This window comes from Episyrphus balteatus, chromosome 3 (assembly GCF_945859705.1).
Source record: "Episyrphus balteatus chromosome 3, idEpiBalt1.1, whole genome shotgun sequence".
Taxonomy (NCBI): domain Eukaryota; kingdom Metazoa; phylum Arthropoda; class Insecta; order Diptera; family Syrphidae; genus Episyrphus; species Episyrphus balteatus.
Window position 1 is genome coordinate 55,117,151 of NC_079136.1, and position 21,260 is coordinate 55,138,410.

At 31.3% G+C, this 21,260-nt stretch overlaps 1 protein-coding gene across 3 annotated transcripts in view; it reads right to left on the reverse strand.

The window, feature by feature from the left end:
* LOC129913005 (unconventional myosin heavy chain 6) overlaps positions 1 to 21,260 on the reverse strand; it is a 76,026-nt gene that overhangs the window by 3,611 nt on the left and 51,155 nt on the right. For 2 of the 3 annotated variants that reach the window (XM_055991312.1, XM_055991313.1), the window contains 16 exons: positions 19,464 to 19,608; positions 18,693 to 19,267; positions 13,144 to 13,386; positions 12,705 to 13,070; positions 12,473 to 12,615; positions 11,855 to 12,377; positions 9,109 to 9,257; positions 8,441 to 8,479; positions 5,371 to 5,650; positions 4,461 to 5,312; positions 4,168 to 4,391; positions 3,966 to 4,104; positions 3,494 to 3,901; positions 2,458 to 3,433; positions 2,102 to 2,400; positions 49 to 378 (listed from right to left, as the gene is read on the reverse strand). In XM_055991312.1, coding sequence (XP_055847287.1) covers positions 49 to 378; positions 2,102 to 2,400; positions 2,458 to 3,433; positions 3,494 to 3,901; positions 3,966 to 4,104; positions 4,168 to 4,391; positions 4,461 to 5,312; positions 5,371 to 5,650; positions 8,441 to 8,479; positions 9,109 to 9,257; positions 11,855 to 12,377; positions 12,473 to 12,615; positions 12,705 to 13,070; positions 13,144 to 13,386; positions 18,693 to 19,267; positions 19,464 to 19,608 — 5,691 coding nt within the window. The remainder of the gene's footprint in view (positions 1 to 48; positions 379 to 2,101; positions 2,401 to 2,457; positions 3,434 to 3,493; positions 3,902 to 3,965; positions 4,105 to 4,167; positions 4,392 to 4,460; positions 5,313 to 5,370; positions 5,651 to 8,440; positions 8,480 to 9,108; positions 9,258 to 11,854; positions 12,378 to 12,472; positions 12,616 to 12,704; positions 13,071 to 13,143; positions 13,387 to 18,692; positions 19,268 to 19,463; positions 19,609 to 21,260) is intronic. The other variant, XM_055991315.1, reaches the window with a different exon arrangement.

Consider the following 21,260-nt stretch of genomic DNA (forward strand, 5'->3'; position numbering starts at 1 on the left):
AATATAAATTTCAACATTAAATTTCAGATAGGATTTTTTTTGACAAACCTGTTGAGCAGCTTGAGCAGCAGCATTTCTATATTTTTCCCATTTGGACATGACATCGGATACTTTTTCTTCTGGTAAAAGACTTCGCTCTGAACTTCCTAAAACTTCATATATAGCATAACCCATAGCATTTTCTTGTAAACCGATTTTCTTTTTAACCAATTCCATAACTTCATTTGCTGTTGAACTTGGATGGAATTCAACTGAATGATATTGACCATCCATAAAATGGAAACGGGCATAAATTGGACGACGATTGATTGTGCAAACAATTTCTTCACGACTTGGTGGCCATTGGCGGCGTCGAGTTCCTTGAGTTTTGAAAAAGCACTAGAAGAAGAATGTTTGATTAAAATAATGTTTGCAAACATACAAATTTTGATTTAGTAGGTTTGGTTTGTTTTGGTTAGCAGATAAACAAGAATTTATCTCAATTTTATTTTATCAGACCCATTTCCTGATACAAAACATAAATATTTTGATAATAACATACATATAACAAAACGAACAACAGATTCACTAAGTTTTAACATTTAAAAAAAGTAGGTATGGCATTTTTAAGAAAATATTATTCGACACACAAAAAACCAGATTTCGACTAAAATTCATCAAACCGTTTTCAAAAAATTGATATCTAAAAATTTTAAATATTTTTTTAAAAATACAAATATGTGTTTTTTGAAATTTTGTATGTAACAATCACACTGGCCAACAATTTTCAATTTTTTAAAATTTTCCAGAAAGATTTACATTAAATTTTATAGATTTGGGTTCAGTAAGCTCAAAAATCATATAAGTTTCTTTCTAGCAGCTCTAGTTTTTGAAACATTTAATTGTTCATATTTGGGGGAGTATTCATACTAATTTTTAAGTTTTCCTTATTTTGAGCGTTTGAGCGACAAATTTATATTAAACTTAATGTATTTGGGTCAGTAAACCTTAAAATCACATTCATTTATTTCTAGGAGGTCTATTTTTTGAATTATTTTATTTATTATTTTAAAGTTATTCTTATTTCAACTGTTTTTTAAAATTTTCTAGAAAAATTTTAATCCAACCTAATGGTTGCAACACTGGTTGCTTTCTAGGAGCTCTTTTTTTTAGATATTTTCATTTTTCACATTTTAGAGGAAATTTCATACTTTTTTTTAGATTTAATATCACAAGCGTTTTTAAAGCTTTGGTGGAAAAAATTATTTCGAATGAAATGTATTTAAGTTCAGTAAGTAAAATAAAAATACAAAAAAAAAATGTTTAAATAAAAAATATTTAACAAAAAAAAATTGTATGAATTTCTATGCCTTTTCATGTGTGAATAATTTTAAAACCAGAGCTGCTAGAAAAAATCAAATGTTGTTTTCGGAATCAGCAATCAGTAAGAAATGATAAACAACGGTCTGGAGAATTTTTGTGAAAACTAAGTTTTTTCAAAATTGTTATACATGGCTGTTCTGATTTTTATTCGAATTCTACATTCCCCTGTTTTCGAATTTTTGCTTTTTTGAATTCCTTATGCGAGCACATTTTGCGGATTCATACATAGATGTTCCGAAAAACTAACAGACTTACAATCCGCAATTTTGCCCAAACAAAAATGTGAATATTTTCATTATTTGTCATTTTGTATTTATTCTCTTTAAGTACATATTTGGTCGAAAATTCTTAAAAAATGCTTAAATTTGCATTCCATAACACGCCCAAAATGTCGACTTAGGGCCAAAAAAAAGTTTTTTTTGGACCTGGATTTCAAAAAGAGTAGCTTCAATTTTAGATAATTTTTTTTACACGAAGAAAAATAAAAATAAAAATCAAGTTCGCTGCTCAGCTCTTTTGTTTAAACGAGGCGAATTATGTTTGGTAAAAACAAAAATGAGTTTAAGATAATTTCTTGTCACTTGAGCTTAAAAATCATGATATAGGTCATTAACAAAATAAGACACGATATAAGAAACACACATATGGGTTCATTTCTCTACAAAATGCTACATGATGAAATAAGAAACAACAGAAAAAATGTTTAAAAAAATAAAAAAATGCATGAAACTATTCTTACCCTTTCAGCAAATCGAGCATATTTGCCTTCTTCTGTAATTGAATCACTGGCACATCTCTTCAAATGTCCAATAAGGTATTTTCGAAGCACCTTCATTGGTGGTAAAATTACACTACAAGCCAACGATAGCAAAGCCCAATGTCTGAGATTAACTCTTGAATTAGGATCTGGATGATCGGTTGTTTGTTTGACTAGCTGAAGGTACAGTTCATTTAGCAAGGACTCCTTTCGCATACAGCGATCCATTATCGACTGAATAAGTGTTATATGTTCATCTTCAGCTCTTTGAACAGCTTCACCTGGTAACGCAGAATATTAGAAAATCACAATTCGATAGAGCTATTGTTACAACTTACCACTTGTTCCCAAACCAGCATATGTAAGAATAGCTTGAAAGATTTGCAACATTGCATTCTCCTCAGCATCAGCTAGCTTACTCAAACTCTGCGGCAACGGTTGTCGACTAAATGCCCAAAATGCATGTGGAAATCCTTTATAAGTTTCTCCATGATCTTGCACAGCATTGCCATGCTCAGCACGTAATTTTTCCAACCTATGCTTTGACAACCGCCTCAGAGTATTCCTCAAGAAACCTCCACTTGTATCCTGAGGCTTCCTCATAACCTCAGCATCAATCAATTGCCGTCGACATATAACCACATTCTGATACAACCTAACACGATCTTCATTTGTAATACCCTTGGATTTCTTTGCCGGAACCTCATTCTCCGTTATCCAATTAGACAACGGTGGATAATACGATACAATCAGCGATCCAATTTCATTCTTCTGCGAGGTCTCAAATACAAAGCACCTCTGTTGTTCTGCCGTTGGACTAGTTGGCGTAGTTGATGTTTGGTGTTGAATGGTTCGATTCAAATTGATCGTAATGAAACTATCACTAGGATCTAGCATTATCGATTCAATGTCAAAATATCGGAAATCATAGAGAACAAATTTGTCCTCGGATTGAATCAGCATGATACCTTCACAGTTAACACCCAAAATCAGACTATTGCCATAGCTCCAGTAGCCACGATATGTCACCTGGAACATTGTGGTGCCATATAGTGGATACTGCATAACACAGCTTAAATATAAAACTTTGGCAGTGAGTTCGGTGCGTGCCGCACCATATTGCCGGTGGGCTTGAGCTAATATTGGTACCCAAAATTGCTCCTCACGTGTTTTGGATATACGTTCTGGCAGATAGTTGCCAACATCTGTGTAATATTCGGGTTTGGGTTGATTTGATGGATCTCCAAGGGCTACCTGAGCCTGCAGGCCGGCCAGTTGAAGAGCAACTTTCTCACTAACTGGAAAGTCATCACACTGAAAAAGGGAAAAAATGGTAAGTTAATAAAAGTTACTGGTGACAACATCAATACTTACTTTCACAACACTATAAACAGCTTGAGCATAGAGCATATTAACCTCCACCGGATCTTGTGAGAGTTCTCTTGTAGTTTTGAACAAACGTTTCTTAAAAACAAAACGATTTTCTCCCGAACCAGAAGTGGCTGCATTTCGGCGCATTGTTGAACTTCCTGACGAAGCCTTTGTTTGTTTTATTTCCCATGCAGCTATTATATCGTACAAATAGTCATGAGATTTGACGTGCTCCTCTCCATCAGGACGAGATTGATAGATTGCCCAACCATCGGTGTTGCAAAGATTAAGTTTATCAGCAAGCTTTGCAACAGCATCACTGGCACTGTCAGTTGGGTGAACATCGATGGCTTTAGTTCGACCATCTAAGAAGAAGAATCGACAAACAATTGTTCCAAGACGTCTCATGGCCTAGAAGGAACAGTTAAATAATGAAATTAAGGACTAGTTCATGGAATCAGAGGAAACTACTTACAGCTACTTCAACACTGGATGGTGGATGTAGTCGAGGTGAGACTTTGGTGCATTTGCAATTATCGAAGCACCATTGGGTGTACTGTCGCAGCTTCCCATCGAGGGTTTCTAGATTCTTTTTGAGAAAACTCACAAAATACCTTTTAGATGAAAAAGAATTCATTAAAATGTGACCAATCATAATTTGAGTTCTTAAATCTTACCTAAAGAGTAGCTTACTAGGTTGGAAAGCAACTATGGTCAAACAAAGAAGCAACCAAACCCGATCTGTCCATTCCGAATGTGGATTATTCGTGGATTGCCTCATGCATTGAACAAAGATTTCATCTCGAAGTTCTTCCCTTTCAATGCCTTGGCCAATAATGTATTGAATTACTTGCAATTCCCTTTCAGCATTCAACTCCCCACGGATATACTTTCCAAGTTCCTTAAAAAGATACAAAAAAAATAACACAGTTAGTTGGGTAATAATAAACTATATCAACTTGAAGCTCACTCTGAATATATTACACGCCACAACAATATTCTCTGGATCATACATATGAATATGGGAAGATGGAATCTTATCACCTCGATGATAAGTAACCATTTCATACTTTGGAACCAAATCTGAAGTCTTTTTACCCTTTCTAGTCAAAGTAGCCATAATTGTCCCTTCGGGAGTTCTTTCATGAATATTGAAGTAGTTCTCAGCAAATTCAAGAATATCATAGTACAAATCATCACGAAGTGGATCCTTGGCTTTCTCTGAAACATCGATTTGTTGCATTTCTTGGAGTTTCTTTTCGACACGATGTTTGCGTCGCTGTTCGCGTTCAGCAAATTGATGTCCACCACCGGTCGAGGAGGTTCTTGAACTGGGTCGACTGTGTTTCGGTGATGAGGGACTAATCGGTCCACTGGGTGTTCGTTGTAATGACGGACTGGCAGAGCGAACCATATTTGTGATTGCAGGACTTTTGGGTCGCAATTTGTGTGGTGGTGGTTGGGGTTGGGAATTCGTGTTGAGATTTCCGTTCATGTTGGCGTGTTCCTGGTGGACAACTGGGGGAGGTGGTGGTGGAGCTTCATTCACCTCTGGCAGAGGAGGTAGTTCTTTGGGAATGACAGCCTCGTAGATTGGTTCTGGGTCTTTTGGTTTGGCTGTTTTGATTGGAGTTTGGACAGGTTGTACAGGATGTGGAGGATGGGAATGGGTATGAGGATGGGCTGTGCCGTTTATAGCTGTTGGTGGTGGTGGTGGAGGCATTGTGGGCTCTGGTAGAGTTGGGACTCCCTTGTTGGGTGGTGTTTTGGCTGGACGTTCCATAGCCAGACCTTCCATTTCTTGTTGGAGAACAGTTTCCAACTGGGAAAAAAAGATAAAAATCAATAAAATGAAACACAATATGATGTAGTTACCATACCTCGACATCTAAATCATGAATTACTCCATCCATTTTATCGCTGATTTCTTCGAGCAGAGGATTTGCTGAAGTATTGAGGAAAGCAAACAAATTGTCCAAATCGACAGAATCATTGCTCTGTTGATGGGTTTCCCCAACCGATGGTGTGGCATGACCATTTGTAAGTGTCTCCTTGGTGTTTCCATCGAATGGTGGCAATGGAGGCGGTAAAGGTTGATTTAATTTTGAGTTTATTTGTTCGGCCATGGCAGATAAAGCAATCATCTCTTCTTGAACCATTCTGTAAAAGAAATTATGAAGAAAAGAAAAATTGAAATTGAGTTAGTATAAAAGTTCTCTTTTTATTGACATTATTTATGTAATTAGTGTGGAAATATAAGAAAAGAATAAATTTTTTTTTTTCTTGAGAGAGAAAGGACATAAGGATTCACACCGTGCAAACAAGCTTTATACAATAAAAATACAAAGTTTTAAAGGAGAAGTGATGGTATAAGAGACGAATACAAAAATACTAGAGATTCAAGGCAATCCTTATTGTCATTGAATTGATTTTTCATCTCTAAATGTGAAAGTTTGTTCAAGCTAATGAAGTTCGTCCTCCACGTCACCAATAAATGGTTTGTTTTCAAAACCTTGAAAGGCACCCAAAAAGTTGTGATTTTTGTGTTTAAAAAATAAAGATATTCATTTTGGTTTCATGCCAAGTTTTCTGAATTTCCGGTTGAAGAGAAATAGTGCATATCAAATAATGATGTTCATACACAGGGTATGGCATAGTAAGAAGTTTTAAAAGTGTATGATTTTTTAACGAAGAAGAAAAAAAAATAAAATTTACAATATTGTTGGGTTTCTCAATTTGAGAGAAGTAGTAGCTCAATGAAAGAAGTGACATAATTGGAGATAGTATTGAAGGATAGCAAAAAATTAAATATTAATGATGAGGATGTTTCTCATCAAAACAAAAATAATTGCGTCACAATAGACTTTTCGAAATACTTTTCTAAACATCTGCACTATTAAGATCAGGTTCAGTTGAGCTTAAATTTCTTTGAAGACTTTAATATAGTTTAATAAAAAATGCCTATCTCTTTTTATTTACTTAAAGATGGCAGTTTTTAATGTTTTGACTAAAAGGTCACTGTGGTGTATGTGTAACATTTTTTTCTAATGAAAAAAGTAAATGTTGTTTCAAGAACCATGGATTAAAAGATTTAAGTTGAAATTTGACATCTCATTACTTAATTATCAAAATATCGAACAAAAGATGCGTTCCTTTGGGAATATTTATCTACTGCTTAGTACTTAAAGCTCCTTTGAACTACTTTTTCAATATAGCAAAAGTAGTTCAAAGTAGTTTAAAGTACTAAGCAGTAAATAAATATTCCCAAAGGAACGCAGCTGAAGAAACTTATGACAGCCATTATCAACTGAAACTGAAAACTTGAGCAAAAAAAAGTTTATCAGTTTTTCAACCAAATAGGTTTAAAATCCCATATATCAGTATTAATAAGGGGGGAAATACAATTCGAAGCTCCAAGTAATCGATTTTTGTTTTGTCTTAAAAAGTCGTTCACTATATGGAGAATACGATGGTGTAGTTCTGAACTTAAAATTTGAACTCTTTGTTTTTTCTGACGTTATTCGGAACGCTTTTTCTCGAAACAGCATTTTTAAGATTTTGGAGCACAATAACTCAAAGAGTTCTCAACCGATATTGCTCCCTTTTATTTATATATAGAGAATCTATTTGACTTTTCAAATTTTCACTCAATTTTTCGACATTTTTCGATTGTTTGGTGCCAATTTAAAATTTTTTTATTTGCCTTGTTTTTAATTAGCGGCCTGCAGGACGCACGCAGATCGATCGCTCACCTTTGACCCTAGGGTCGAAGGGCCATATTTTCACTCACAAAAGAAAATCTGTAGATGTTCCTTGACAAAAAATAGATACAAAAAAAACCTGGATTGTTTTTATTTTTATTTTTTAATAAATAAAATATTCTTAGTAGTACAGAAAAGATACTCTTTTTGGTGGAACGAAATATAGGAAGGCTGATTTTTTTCAGATCTGAAACAAGGGTATTAGAAAAGCTACTTCCCTAACCCACCTTTCCCACCCCCTCACATAACTGTTTTTACCAACTAACACGATCTAGCTCTTTTTCGTGTTTTATATGGAAAGAACATTTAATATTGAACTGATTTTTTAAGTTCCGTAACTTTGGACTTAACAATCGCATGATCTTTAAAAGTATTCCGAACCATTCGAAATTTAATGGCCTACAAATTTAATCTTTAATGGTAACAAAAAATTATGTAACTTTCCCAGGGAATGAGAAAAATACAAAAAATTAAAAAAATAAAATGACATAAGTTCAAAAATAATGCTCGTTCAGAATAACAAGTACATAGGTACAAAGAAGGGAAATTATATTTCTTACAACAAAGAGAAAGTTCGTGGAATCTCCAAAAATACAAGGTGTAAAAAAATAGAGGTATAATAAGTTTTTTTTAATATCATAATGTAATGGTTGTAGTTATCTGGAGTTTGTTTTGTTTTAAGAACGAATAACATCTATAAAGAACTTTAAACAAAATTATAGGAAATTTATAAGAAAATTTATCCAGGTTGCAGATAAGTAACTAGATATCGAGGGTTAAGTTTTAATTATCTAGAAATTCTCTTAACATAACAAAAAGTTCAACAAGAGATCATGCGTTTGAATGTGTTGCGTAAATTAACGGAAGTTAAAAAAAAACTATGAAGTTTTTTTCTCAAAGAAGTGTAAATTGTTTGATTCTGTTTTGTAGGATTTTGTGTAACATGTTTTTAAATCTCAAAAATTTTACTAAAATCAAATATACATGTGCAAGGAGTCTACGTGATGCGAATAAGTGCTTTCTTGCAAAATACAAATTATAAAATAGTGCAAATTATACAAAGTGCTATTTTTTTTTTTGCATTCCAAACTCATACACTATTAGATATTTCAAAACAAAACAAAAAACTGCAAGTAGCAAAACAAAAGTATACCACTCTATTCTCGTCATAGCAGTAGGTCCAACTTACCCTCCACCATCCTCGTCAGCGCTTCCAATACTGTGCATGCTTCAAAATTTTATTTAAAAATTTAAATAAAAATTTGTTTTTTTTTCACAAACCAAAAAAAAGTTGAAATAAAAAATCATGAAAAAATCAATTCGAAACAAAAAAACGCATAATTTTAAAAAGGGAATTTTCGAAAGTCATAGTTATTAATCCAATTTTGTATAAGAAAATGAATAAAAAAAAAAACTCAACCAAAAAATGTAGAAGCTTCTTATAGCTAGAAAATCTCTGAAAAAAATTGCTTAGAAGCATCAAAGCAAATTCAACAAAAATTATAAAAAAATATAAATCCAAATGTTTATTTACCCGAGCGCACAAAATGTAAAAGCCACATATAATGCACAAGTTTTTTTTTATGAATTAAAAATGATAAATTAAAAACCAAAAAAAAGCTAAATGATGAATTATTGTTTAATTTATGTCGCATTGAAGCAAAACAAAAAAATTATAACTATGAAGAAAAATTATTTTATAAAAATCATAAACGCAACAAAATCAAATGCACTAAAAACGGTGAGTGTTTGATTTGATATTATGACTTGTAAGATAAATTTAATTTTACTTAAAAAAAATGTTTGATTTTATGTATAATTATTATATGAGTAGAAGTAAAAATTGACAAATCATACCTTTCACATTCTTCAATTGCTTTGCGATCTTCTTCAGATGTCTTATCGGCACGAGCTTGATCTTCACGTTTTTTGCGTTCGGCTTCGATGCGTTCACGTTTACGCATTTCTTCGTCTACACGACGCATTTCACGCAGTGCAGTGGCAACCTAAGAAAACATTTCATATTAGTTTTTATATACACAATTTGGATATTCAATATTTCTTCACTAGATTTGTATACTGTTTAAGTAGGTACATATTTCAAAGCCAAAAAAATATACCTGAACTAACGAGATTTATTTTTACAAAAATTAACCGAAATCGATTTCAAATTTACAAATCGAAATGAAGTGAAAATAGCTTAAGGAAATTAAATTCTTTTTCTTTTTTATACATATCATTTTTTTTTTTTTCAATTTAAAACAGCTCATTTTGCCACTGTCATTTATCAAAATTTTGCCAAATTTCAATTTGTGAAATCCAGGATTGAATATTAGCTTTGTTTTTTTTATCGTTTAAGACGATTTTAAAAAAAAAATGATTTTTTATAAATAATTTTTTTGGAAAAAAAGTTAAAAAATAAAATTGGTATGCCATTTTGTGGAAATCACTAATCAACATCTAAATCCAAAATTTCAAAATTTTTTTTTAATTTCTGATTGGCATTAAAATTATATAAATGCTTTTGTATAAAAAAATTTATTGAAATACCATAAACAGTTTGGCAGAAAATCAGATTTGAAAAAAGCGCTCTATGGCAGGTACCGTTAATAATGATTTTCAAAAACAAAATATTTTCATCAAAAGATAACCCTTGTTTAAAAACTAGCATTTGGATTTTTTTAACAAAATCGTTTGAGCCGTATTCGAGTAAATAAAACTTTTCTGAAGTTAGAATATGACAGGTATACCGTTATTTTTGGTCCAAAAAAATTAATTCCAAAAACTTCTTTAGCGAGTCTCCAAAAAATGTTACATACCATGCAATGAAACCGTTTATTTGCTATTTGAATGTGTAGAATTTTGAAACTTTGTTTTTATGTGTCGATTAATATTTCCTTTTAAATAGCATAGAGGTACACTTAAAAAAAACTATTCTTTCAATAAACGGCTAGAAGGAGGTTTTTTGTTTTTGTTTGGAGGTCGAAACTATTTAAAAGGATGTTTTTGTAATTTAAAACAATTTTATAAGGTTTTGTAAGATTTCTAATAAAACAATATATTGAATTCTTTGAATTGTTGAAAAGCTTTAATATTGAAGGTACATATGTAAGAGCAAATACGTGCCACCCAGTTAAATTTAGATAGAAGAGGATAGAGTTAATAGCAGGCTTTAGGTAAGACTCTCTTCTATTGTAAAAAATGTAAAGTACCGCCTATTTAACATGAACAAGTACTGGTCAACCCCACTCAAATGTTAAAAAAAACATGTGAACAAATTTGTGATGTGACAATTTTCCTTTAAATAGAGTTGCTATATTTGTAGATGTTCCCGTTTCAAAAGTTATATCACAACGAAAAAAATTGTTACATACCATGCAATGAAACCGTTTATTTGCTATTTGAATGTGTAGAATTTTGAAACTTTGTTTTTATGTGTCGATTAATATTTCCTTTTAAATAGCATAGAGGTACACTTAAAAAAAACTATTCTTTCAATAAACGGCTAGAAGGAGGTTTTTTGTTTTTGTTTGGAGGTCGAAACTATTTAAAAGGATGTTTTTGTAATTTAAAACAATTTTATAAGGTTTTGTAAGATTTCTAATAAAACAATATATTGAATTCTTTGAATTGTTGAAAAGCTTTAATATTGAAGGTACATATGTAAGAGCAAATACGTGCCACCCAGTTAAATTTAGATAGAAGAGGATAGAGTTAATAGCAGGCTTTAGGTAAGACTCTCTTCTATTGTAAAAAATGTAAAGTACCGCCTATTTAACATGAACAAGTACTGGTCAACCCCACTCAAATGTTAAAAAAAAACATGTGAACAAATTTGTGATGTGACAATTTTCCTTTAAATAGAGTTGCTATATTTGTAGATGTTCCCGTTTCAAAAGTTATATCACAACGAAAAAAATTGTCTTCTAAGAAAGTAACGTTCAGAAAATACTATAAAACTGGGTGGTAATATAGAAAATAAACAGAGAAAAGTGCTGCTTGAAAGAAACCTTAAGAGTTAAAAAAAAAAAATAAAGGAACCGAAGGAACTTTTAAGAATAAGGCCTTTAGGGCCATTTGCTGAATCGAAACTTAAATAATTTATGTTGAACATATACTCTTATAACTTAAATGCTTAAGTTTCGATTCAGGAAACGGGTTTTTATTGTCGTTCAATTTTTGATGCGATCAAAATCCATCAAAGCGATTTCATTTTATTTTTTATTTATTGCTATTTTGATTTTATAAACTTGATTTCAGTCGATAGCATTGTTAACGCAAAAGATCGAACGATAAACCAAAAATATCGATCAAAATAGAGATTCAAAATTCCAAAATTTTCGATGATCGACTACCGAAAAAAGTAGTCCATCGATAGACAATCCACAATTTTACCTTCAAAATAAATTCTGAATCGTGTAGTCGAAATTAATGAAAATTACGCCAGAATGATAACATTGAAATAACTCTGTAATTCTCGCGATGTTAACATTTCCTATATGTATCATATTAATTGTGGGATTTTTAATGAATAATTGACAAATTTGAAATCCATATCAGGTACCTGCGCTTAAAAAAGAAAAAAAATCTGATCATAACTTACCTCTCTTGCAAAAACTCCTCGCAAATGTGCCTGAATAACAATGGCTGCTCTTCTCTTCCTTAAGAATTCAATACGCAACTTACATCCCCTATAAGCGTGTTGTATCCTCAAAGCAGCATTTCTCATCTTTTGATACTTTTTCAATGCCAAATACCTTTTCCATGATCGCTGTATTATCAGCGCATTCTTATTAATAATTTGCATTCGTACATCTTCCAACGGTTCATGGGCACGACTACGCAGAAAGACCTTAGTCTTACCGACTTGCCACTCAACCGATGGCACATTCAATTCCTTTATCACAGCCAATACTTGATCACGTGCTGTTGGCAGACGTTGCTTTTGCTTTGTCAAACATCGATATTTCGTTACGAATTCCTCGAATGTCAGATGTATGGGGAAACCTTCACGTCTAATCCGAATTATATCTAACATACCTAAGTATCTAAGTTGATCTAAGACTAGTCGATCGTTATAATCGTTTGGTACTTTTTCTGAGTTCGGTTTAATACATCGTACATACCTGGGAAAAAATAAGAAAACAAAAAGGGATTTAGGGATTTTCTGTGTTTTTTCCTTTTTTTTGTTTTAAGGATAACAATAAAACCGAATCCTTACCATGGATTTGTACTTTGAAGTACATCTACCAGCGATTGTAATTGCACTCTAAATGTATCGCTTACAGTTAATTTGCCCTTAGAGGTGCCCCTTTGTACAGTTGCTGAGGATATTTGATTTTGTGATTGTATTGAAAGAAGATCCTTGAAGAACAAAAAAAAAAAAAACAATAATTTGTATTTTTAGATGGAAAATCACGTATACAAAAGTATTTATTTCTTTGGGTATTTACCTGATAGGAAGACAATTCCTGCACGAAGACATTTTCACTGCGGCTCATAAAATCAAATAAAACATCCTGTTGCACGTCCCGATTCTTATCGACAAATCCCTTCACCGTATACAACACACAACCGGCATAGTGTTTTATACCGAATTCGGTTTCCCAATGCCGTCGATCTGTACCTTTAACATAGTTTGCATTCGATTCGAATTCACCGTGTAAATTTGTAAGGTAAGCCAAATCGGATCCCTTGGGCATGTGACACTGCTCGGTAAGGAGTTTGAGTATGCATCGTGGTGGTTTTTCGATCAGTTCAAGACACAACGTATTATCAGTGAATTCGATGTGTGAATATTTGATTTCTTCTTGTTTATACTGTTTTGATATAAAAGAATAATGATAATTAAATTTTAATTTGAGATTTTTTTGAGGATTAATATTTTCTTACAATTTCCTGCTCGAGAGCGAACACATAATGGTTGAAGAACTTGTGGAGTTTTTCGTTGGTATAGTTGATGCAGAGTTGTTCAAAAGAATTCACTGCAAAGTTTTCAAATCCAAATATATCAAGGACTCCAAGGAATCGAGTAGAATCCTGACCGGGATTGATGCAGATGTTTATTTGACTGATAAGCCATGCAAAAGTTCGCGAGTAAAGTGCTTTTGCCATAGCATGACGATTTTCTCGTGCCTGAAAAAAAAGATGCGTTATTTAATTGTTGAAACCTTGGCAAGAAATACTATTCGATGCATAAAAATTTATCTATTTGGTTGAATTTCACTTTTCATGAGGAAAAGGTACAAATTAGTTAAAAACTATGAAAAGTTGAACTCAGTTAAATTGTTTAAAATAATCGCCGTTGGTTAGGTGGAATAAGCTTGATAAATTTGTGGCAACAAGGAATAACAACATAAGTCAGTTTTTACAACTTTTCAGGACAGCGCGCTCGAGCGTTTTGAAAGTTTGGCTTCCCATTACAAGTCAATGCTAATATCATTTTTCTTTAACCTGTAATTCATAAACCACTAAGATAAAAATACGAAAAAAATATGGCAGATAGAATCGCTTATTGCGCATCAGATTCTGTAAAAATCTCAATTTCGACATAAGTTGACTTATGTTGTTATTCATTGTTGCCAATGCGTTACCATAAAGAATAAATTGGAAACGTAGTTGTCATGCAAAATTGCATGGAACCAAGGAACAAAGCTATGGATAATACAAACCAATAGTACAAAAGTACAAATTGTTTGTACCTACATGGAGAAAAAAGATATGCTAAAAATCAAATGGAATCTGTATTAAATTAAGCGGGTTTCTGCATGTTTTCTACTAAGAAGGCTTGAAATAAGCCGACAAATCTTTTTAATTTCTTACACCTCAACAAAACATAAAATGTATGACAAAAGAAAAGAATCTTTTTTTAAATTAAGGCTAACACCCGTTTATTTTTGTTTAATCTTTTAATTTCAACAAGAGTGCAAATAAATTTAGTGGAAAATCACTTCATTTCTAAGCAGAATTTTTTTATGAAGAAAATTCCTATTAAAGTAAAATGAAGTTCACTTTGATTTTAATTGAGTTTGTGAACTTACTTTATTATAGTTTTAAGCTTTCATATAATATACTGACATTTGTAATAAGGTAACGCAGCTGGTTGTTAATGTTTGCTATTTGTGTATTTAAACTGCAATAAATATAGAAATATCATTCAAAACATCGCTGCAAATTTTAATTTACTAATCTACTTAAACTTAAAATACAGATGAATTCAATAATTTTTAATTAGATCCATTACTTACTAAGACTTCGATATATTATTTACAGTGAAAAATATTTGTCCTTATATTTTTTGTTCAAACTCGATTTATCATGAATTCAAGTCCAAAAAAATAAGGGACCGAAACAGATATCTTGTTACATTACGTTATTGTTCTCTATAACTTTTTTTCCATCAATTTATTGATTGACAAACATTTCATCTAATAGCTAAGAACTAAATTAAGTCTCCCCTTAAAGGCCCAAAAGATATTAATTACATGTGGCAAACCAAAATAAAGTCTGTCTTTTCTATAACAGTCGTATCAAATTGATAAATTTGTGGATCCTAAAAAAAAATTAAATTGATGCACGCAATGCGATAAAAAAAGAAACATCAGACAAATTCGTTTCGATTTAAAATCATCGCATTGTGAGATAAACATCAGGCGGAAATCGGAAATAAGCTATATCAGTCTGTTTATTATATGGTTCTTTGTTTTATTTAAAAAAAAGATCCTAAAAACAGATTAACAACTTGGCAGTGTAAACGAGGACTTAATCAAAATATATAAATCTGTGTAGACCATGAAAATGTTTTTGGGTTTTAACGGTGAGTGACAATTTATTTTTATATTTTTATTGGAGTTGCGTGTGTTATTAAGCTTATGTTATTGTTATGTTAGAGAGAAAAGTCAAAATTATTGTCTTTTCTTTTTCATATAGGAAAATAAAAAAAAACTTTCTTTCACTGAAATAAAGATGATTAATGATGATATGACTTTCATATGCAAATCTTAGAATGTAATCATTTATAAGATTTGTGTCATGTTATGAGGAAGCTTCTTTAGTATCATTGAATAAATGGTATTTTCCTTATCGTAATTGCGTCTTTGTTTGGACGGAATTTGTTTGTTTTACTCGTTGGTAAACAAAGTGTTTTGATTTATGAAACAAAAAAATATAACCTGAGAAGATTTATAAGATAATTATTATCTTTAATTACACCGGCACACAAAAAAAAAGTGTCGTGAACCAGAAACCAGACCTATCTTTCTATATGTTTTTGGGCACGCTGAATCCGAATTTGGAGTCCGTTTGGCCCCATCACCCTCCAGTTTTGAGCTGTGAGTGCATTTTGTTTGAATTTTTATGACTTTTTTGGAGTTTTTTTCATTTTTCTCAAAACTGAAGGGTGACCGGGCAAAACGGACTTGAAAATCGGATTCAGCGGTCCCAAAAACATATAGAAAGATAGGTCTGCTTCCTGGTACATGAAACTTTTTTTTTTGTGTGCCGCGTATGACAGCGACATGTCGCGACAGTGCTAGCACACAAAAAAAAAAGTTGTATGAACCAGAAACCAGACCTATCTTTCTATATGTTTTTGGGACCGTTGAATCCGAATTTTAAGTCCGTTTTGCCCGGTCACCCTCCAGTTTTGAGAAAAGTGTAAAAAAGACCCCAAAAACTACCTTTTTTGAGTTTTTTGCATATTACTCAAAACTGGAGGGTGACAGGGCCAAACGGACTTGAAATTCGGATTCAGCGGGTCCAAAAACATATAGAAAGATAGGTTTGGTTTCTGGTTTATGACACTTTTTACTTGCGATATACGTACTATAGGGCAAGTTTAGGATTCGTAAAAAAAATCGAACTCGAGATAACAATTTTACATGACATTACGATGATGGAGAATGCCAAAAAAGTGGGTCCGGCAATTCTGTCTGTCTGTCTGTCTGTCTGTCTGTCTGTCTGTCTGTCCCTATCTGGAGCTGCAGCCTAAACGAGTGAAGTGATTTTCTTCAAACTTGGTAGTTAGCAGTTTTTGGTGATTCCCTAGAGGGGAAATTGAAATTTTTTTTTTATGACCAAAACTAACGGTACCTGCCATATAACGGAAATAGAAAAGTTAATTTTTTTCAAAAACGGCTCTAACGATTTTGATTAAAATTTTTGTGTGTAGTACAACACATAAGAGCCAACTTTTTAAATAAAAAAAATATTTTTTGTACCGTTATTAACGGTACCTGTCATAAAACGGTTTTTTTCGTTTCTGAATATCTCGTACAACATTAACCCGATTCAAATGAAAATTTTTTTACAAAAGTGTGTAAGTGAAGATAATTTTAAAATTTTAGAAAATTTTCAAAAAACGCATTTTTGGTTTTTTAAAAAATATTTCAAAATTTTTTTTTGAAAAATCAATTTTTTGAAAACGGATTAATGAAAAATTTTGAAATTTAGTTTTAATGTGTAAATTAATTATTTCTTCAAAATGGCATCCCAACTTTTTTTTTGAAAAATGTTAAAAAATTTTTATATATAAAAAACTATTTTTTTAAAAAACGGCTCCTACAATTTTCGAAAAATTTTTTCTAAAAATACCTTTTTATACAAGAAATAAAATGGCATATTTGTTTTTTTTTTTTAAGATAATTTCAAACGGAGTTTAATTAATTATAAAAACAGATTTAATTTTTTTATACTACTTATGAAATTTCTTCAAAATATCAAATTTTTAATTTCTTGAATAAAAAGCTTTAACATTATAGTTACTTTAAGCATAAGAGCAAGTACGTGCGACCCCAGTCGTGCAATTTTTTTTTTTTTGTGTGCCGGTGTTATTTATCTTTAATTATCTAAATTAGTGTGGCTCACACTTTTTATATAACAACTCAAGAAATGGTGTGTATGACAAATTAATTAAATGCGAACTAGAATATACACGAATAATTAAAAATAATCAAGATAGAATTAGGGGAGAGCTTTATCAGACATGGGAATTGTAATAACGATTTGGTCAAAATGTTTGCTTACTGTTTATAGCAGATCAAAAGAGGACACTCTTTTTGTATCGTCAAAAGAAGTCTAATACATAATGATTCTTGAAATAATTGATCTTCTTTAAGGTTGAGTTAAAAAGAAAAATAGATAAAGGATTGAAGAATGATCAACGAAAAATAATAATTGAAAATTTTGTTTCAAAAACGTATTATCTTTATCACCTAAATATTTGAGATTACAAAATTCTTAAAAACAATTTTAAAGGTGGTTAAATTAAAGTGTTTTTCTTAAGAGAAGAGAGTTACAAAATCTAATCTAGAATAGAGAACTTTAGTAAGTAGTAATTACACGTAGAAAAATAAGGCACTTTAAAATAAGATGACACCATTTTAGATATCATCTTCTTAAATCACAAAGATTCCTTTTATGTATATATAAATATTAAATGGAATCTGTTTAAATTCTGTTAAATTTAAAGTGAACTGCATTTCATTTAAATAAGAATTTCCTTAAAAAAAACTCGACTAAAAATGAAAAAATAAGTTTAAGTTTAGAAAAATAAAATCGTCAGCAGGTAAAATAATAAAACGATTAGAAAATTTTTCCGCTTAATTTAAAACAGTAGTCTTCTTGGAAAAAAACATGAAGAAATCCACTTAATTTAATACATGTTATATTTATTTTCAGCATTTCTTTTTTCTCGGGTAGTAAAAAAATAAAATTTTAAGTGAGCTTGATGTCTATCTTCTTATTTGTATCCTTTTCTCTGACATTTTGAGTGTGCTTTGCAAAAATATATTTACAGAGGAATTTATCTCGAAAACTGTTTTTTTTTTTTAATTTCCAAAAGGATATAAGCTCAAAAATGTAACATTATAATATTTCTGTCCCAAAAACCTTGTGACCAATGTTTTTTCTTAAACAGAAGTGAAAACTGGAAACTCAAAAAACCGTTACTGTCGCTTTTTCTAAATATTTAAATATTTTCCTAAATATATATTAGCCCATAAGACTTTCCATGATGCATTTAAACAACATTTTGGACAATTAAATAATACCTGAACCTCTGTTCCGTGTTGCATTGACGGTAAACGTTTGTGAATTGTTTAAAATTCTATTTATCCCATGAAAATAAAAGGAATTTTGCTCAATACCATAAATCAATTTTTGATGAGATAAAAAGAATTTCAACAAAAATTCAAAAATTCGAAAAAATAGGCAGCGTGTATAGTTACAGAACAACTGGATACAAGCAAAACTAAATTTATCTGGAAGGTTTTAATCAATATAAATCTCTTTGATTTTTTATTTTATTTTTTTTTTTTGTGTTAAATCCGGATGAAAAAACCTTTCGAAAACCAAGCCTCTACCCAACCCAAAGGAAAAAGTATTTCCATTTCAGCAAAACTAAAACTTTTTTTAATTTACATAAAAATTCGAATTAATCTCACCTCTTGAAATTTCAATGGAATTTTTGTAATATTTCCCCTCACATTGATTTGTCTCTTCAAACAAACTTGCTGCACATCATCGGCCTTCAAGCCCAACAAATCTGCAACTGTTGCCACAATCTCCTTATCACTCACAGCCAACTCACAACGTTCCCCATCGATATCTTGAAAATCCAAATTGCCCAACCATAAAATTGCACTCAACACCCTAATAATTCCATCAATTGTTGGTTGTGGTATTTGCAAAACAGTAAATGCCATCCGTAGAGCTTCGAATTTTTTCGCCTCCGTTGGTATATCCATTTGGACATTACCCGAACCATTTAAATATCGATAAAATGAAGGTTCTTTGAGGTGAAATGAATTGGCCATTTCTTTGTTATTTTGGCCCTCTGCCACAAGCTGATACAGCACATGGTAGTTCCTTTCGCCAGGACTTTGAAATGTTATGCGGGATTGTTCGAGTAGGTAATCCTGGATAATGCACCCTCGAATGCACCATTTTGAATCGAAGCACACTTGCATGAATTTACCAAATCTGGAACTGTTGTCATTGCGGATGGTTTTTGCGTTGCCTGCAAAATAAAAAACAAACAAAACAATGAAATTATTATACGATGTTATGTCACTCGGGGAAAGATATTTTTTCTGTTTAATTGAAACCAGGTCAAAACAAAAAGTTTCACTTTTTGTATTCTCATTTGAATAACTAATATGGTGGCTAGGTCATCGCCATCAGATACGTAATGAATTCTTTGTTTGGTTACTCACCAAATGCTTCGAGTATTGTATTGGCTTCGAGGATTTGTTGCTGCACCCATGTGGAGACGTCGCACGTCACTGTGCACAAATACTGTAGAATAAATTTGGTCGTTTCCGTTTTGCCGGCACCTGATTCACCGGATATAACACAAGACTGTAAACAAAAGTAAAAAAATGAGTAAATGAGAATTTATTTTTGAATAATTTATAAGGTGTTTTATTATTATTTTTGTCTAGCTGTCTTTTTGTTTGATTATGTTTATTTTTTATGGATAAAATAGACTGGTATTAAATTGGACGGTTATTATTATTATAAAGTCGTAAGTTGTCTGGGGATAATACTGGCATTTCTACAATTGTTTGGACATTCAATTTGGTGGTCTTTTGTTTATCAAAGACACCGGCAAATAAGTGAGGAGATCTATATAAGGATAACCCCTTTTACAAACCATCTATTTTTAAACTTAAACCTATTGATTCATGTACTCGTACAATAAATTTATGAATTTCTTTGCATTGTCCGAATAACTTTGACATTCACTGTATGAAGAAAACAAGGAAATATTTAAGTTTCCTTTTACAAACATGGGGTTGGCTCTTGATAAATTAGAGTACTTCCTGCATGTAGAAGGGAAAAATGTTATTTGCCATTAAGGGACATTAAAGACTTATAAGAAAAACAAATAAAGGGCAATTTTTGTGTGTTTGGAGGGAAATTTTTTCAAGCTTTGTGGTTGGTTATTAGAAAGTAGTATTCAATTACTGAAAGTAAGAATGCTTTGTTAAATTTATAAGTTTAGGGGTAGTCGTTGGATTGTCGGCACTGATACAAGAATTCACTAAATAACATAATATGATTTGCGTCGATAATGTCGGACAGAAATATTGTGTTGTCATCATTTCTTTGACTGAAGTAATGAGAAATAGGAATGATGTCTGAAATATTTATGATTTTTTTATAATTGTTGTGTCAAAAATATCACTTTGTTTAAGTACATACTTCTGTTATTACCATAATTCCACTCATTAGTACACGGTTTAAAATTCTGGAGTATTTTTTAAAACAGCTCTTGTATAAAAGCAATTTTCAATACAAAAAATATTACAATTTAATACTTCCAAAATATTAAAATTATTTTTAATCTTTTTGGTATTAAATTTCAATATTTAAGTATTAAGTTTACTACTTGTAATACAAAAATTATTAAAAAATAATCTCCGTATGTTAAATTCTAATCTTGTATTGAATTTTAATACCGCTGTATTGGATTTTAATATTTTTGTATTATATTTGAGTGTATTGTATTTCTATTTTAATATAATTATATTACATTTTAATATAATTGTATTAAAATATAATACAAATTTATTAAAAACTAATATAAAAAGTATTAAATTGTAATACGAGAATATTAAATTTTAATCAAACGTCAGCAGCCACAGTACACATAATAAGGTTATTATATTCCGAACGTTGTCAAAATTTGTTTGTCAAAAATGGGCACCAATCTGTCAGGTCGGCCTTTAATATTTATATTTTAATCGCAGTAAACAGGAAATTTGTTTTAGTTTAAATTTATAAAGTGTCATTTGAAAAAATTATAAATTAAAAAATAACAAATTTTCTTCGTGTTTCCTTGCGGAAAACCTTGAATTATTGTAAACAAATTAGTCGTGTGCGTGGTTTTTCAGTTTTTGTGCGTTTTCCGTCGCTAAATAAAAGAAATAAGATTTACGGTAGCTGACATTGGTTTGGAAGATATTACCTTTTATGTGTACTGTGGTCAGCAGAAGCCATATTTAAAA